General features: G+C 38.2%; 1 protein-coding gene across 1 annotated transcript; it reads left to right on the top strand.

Moving 5' to 3' along the window:
• Positions 1–275: 275 nt before the first annotated feature.
• LOC308351764 (olfactory receptor-like protein OLF4) lies at positions 276–1,244 on the top strand (the record flags this gene model as incomplete). Its single annotated transcript, XM_080817688.1, has 1 exon — positions 276–1,244. The coding sequence occupies one exon, from the start codon at positions 276–278 to the stop codon at positions 1,242–1,244; it is 969 nt and encodes a 322-aa protein (XP_080673814.1).
• Between the last annotated feature and the right edge of the window lie 857 nt (positions 1,245–2,101).

Here is a 2,101-nt window from a genome sequence, read left to right as displayed (position 1 = left end):
TCTATGCGCTATATAGTCCTCCAATGCATGAAATATTTTCTTCCTAAAATGGTAAAATATCTGTCCTTTTGGGGAACATCTGATGTTGTGAAGAAAATTCCTAATCAGAGAGGAACTAGGGTTCCTCTCAAGGGGCCCAAATCCATTCACAAAATATTGCAATTTTTTTCTATACTGAAAATATAAATTGTTGCAATTCCACAATCTGAGGAAGGACTATTTGTGTGAAAATTAGTTCTGTTATTTTCCCCTGTGCTGGTAGTCAACTGCATCATATGGACCCAGGAAACAATACAGGAATTTCAGAGTTCCAGCTTCTGGGATTTTCAGAGAAACCAGAACTGCAGCTCCTCATATTCGGGCTTTTCCTCTCCATGTATTTGATCACTGTGGTTGGAAACCTGCTCCTCATCCTGGCTGTCAACTCTGATTCCCACCTCTACACTCCCATGTACTTCTTTCTGGCCAACCTGTCATTTGTAGACATATGTTTTACCTCTACCACCATCCCAAAGATGCTGTGGAACATTCAGACTCAGATCAAAGTCATAACCTATGCAGGCTGCATCACACAGATGTATTTTTTCATACTGTTTACAGGATTAGATATCTTTCTCCTGTCTGTGATGGCTTATGACCGCTTTGTGGCCATCTGTCACCCACTGCACTACACAGTCATCATGAAACCCTGGCTTTGTGGACTGCTGGTTCTGGTATGTTGGATCCTGAGTGTCTTTCATTCCTTACTACACACTTCCATGGTGTTGCGGCTGTCCTTCTGCACAGAGGTGGAAATCCCCCACTTTTTCTGTGAACTCAATCAGATGATCCAACTTGCATGTTCTGACACCTTTCTCAATAATATGGTGATGTATTTTGCAGCCATGTTGCTGGCTGTTGGTCCCTTCATTGGCATCCTTTACTCTTACTCTAAGATTGTTTCCTCCATATGTGGGATCTCATCAGCTCAGGGCAAGTGTAAAGCATTTTCTACCTGTACATCTCACCTCTCAGTTGTCTTCTTATTTTATTGTACAGGCCTAGGAGTGTACTTTAGCTCTGCTGCTACCCAGAGCTCCCATTCTAGTGCAGTAGCCTCAGTGATGTACACTGTGGTCACACCCATGCTGAACCCCTTCATCTATAGCCTGAGGAACAAAGACATAAAACGTTCCCTGATGAGATTCTCTGGGATGGAAGCTCTAAAATGGACAATTTTCCTGGAGCTGAAGAAGCACCCATGATTGCAGGGTTGAAAGCCTGAGCCAAATGTTGTGATACTTTGATCAAATTGTGAAAGTGGAACATACGTCTTCTGTATTTTCTTTCCTGTAATATCTACGTTTTTACCTCTCTGCATAATTTATGTAACTCACTTTATTAAGATTTGTGATAACTCTGATATCCAAGAAATTTTCCCTTTGTCATTTTCCTACTCTCTCAATGTCATTTCTAACCTTGGATATGAAATATTTGGGCATTCTTTCTTATTTGAGGGATTGCATGCATATGTTAAGAATAATTTCTTCTCAAATAAAAAATCATAGTGACTTTTGTTTTTCTTCCGTTTACCTAAGTACTCTTCTATGGGAAATCTACTCTTGGCCACAACAGCTACTTATTTAAGTTTATAACAGAAAAATCTGAGACAACTATGCTTCACTTTTGTGAACATTATTCCTTTGTATATCACTACTTTAAGTGCTTTTCTTAAGAATGCAAACTTCAACATAATGGTGGCTATAGCAGATCATGGGATTTTTCTACACATTAGGATCTTTTTGTTACATAGCTTCTGTCAACCATGAGTTCCGTAGTCACTTGCAAAAAAAAATGATAATAAAATACATGTCTCCAAGTGCAATCTACCCAAAAAGACAAATATGCATAAAAAGAGTGACATAATATGGCTTAGAATCAAACTTGGCTTCAAGGATGATAAAGCAAAATATTAAATCATATATTTATTGCTGTGAAAAATAGTTCTTTCTCAGGCACTTCATGTATTCATTGAATTAGGTATATCAAAGTCATTTGTAAAGTGTGTTCATTAAGATGAAAGACCAGTGGCATGTTTGGGTTTTTATTAAATTATTTTCTA

The sequence above is a fragment of the Martes martes genome, assembly GCF_963455335.1.
Source record: "Martes martes genome assembly, chromosome: 1".
NCBI classification, from domain to species: Eukaryota; Metazoa; Chordata; class Mammalia; order Carnivora; family Mustelidae; genus Martes; species Martes martes.
Note: the sequence above shows the minus strand (reverse complement) of the source record. Positions and strands in the feature narration are given on the sequence as shown.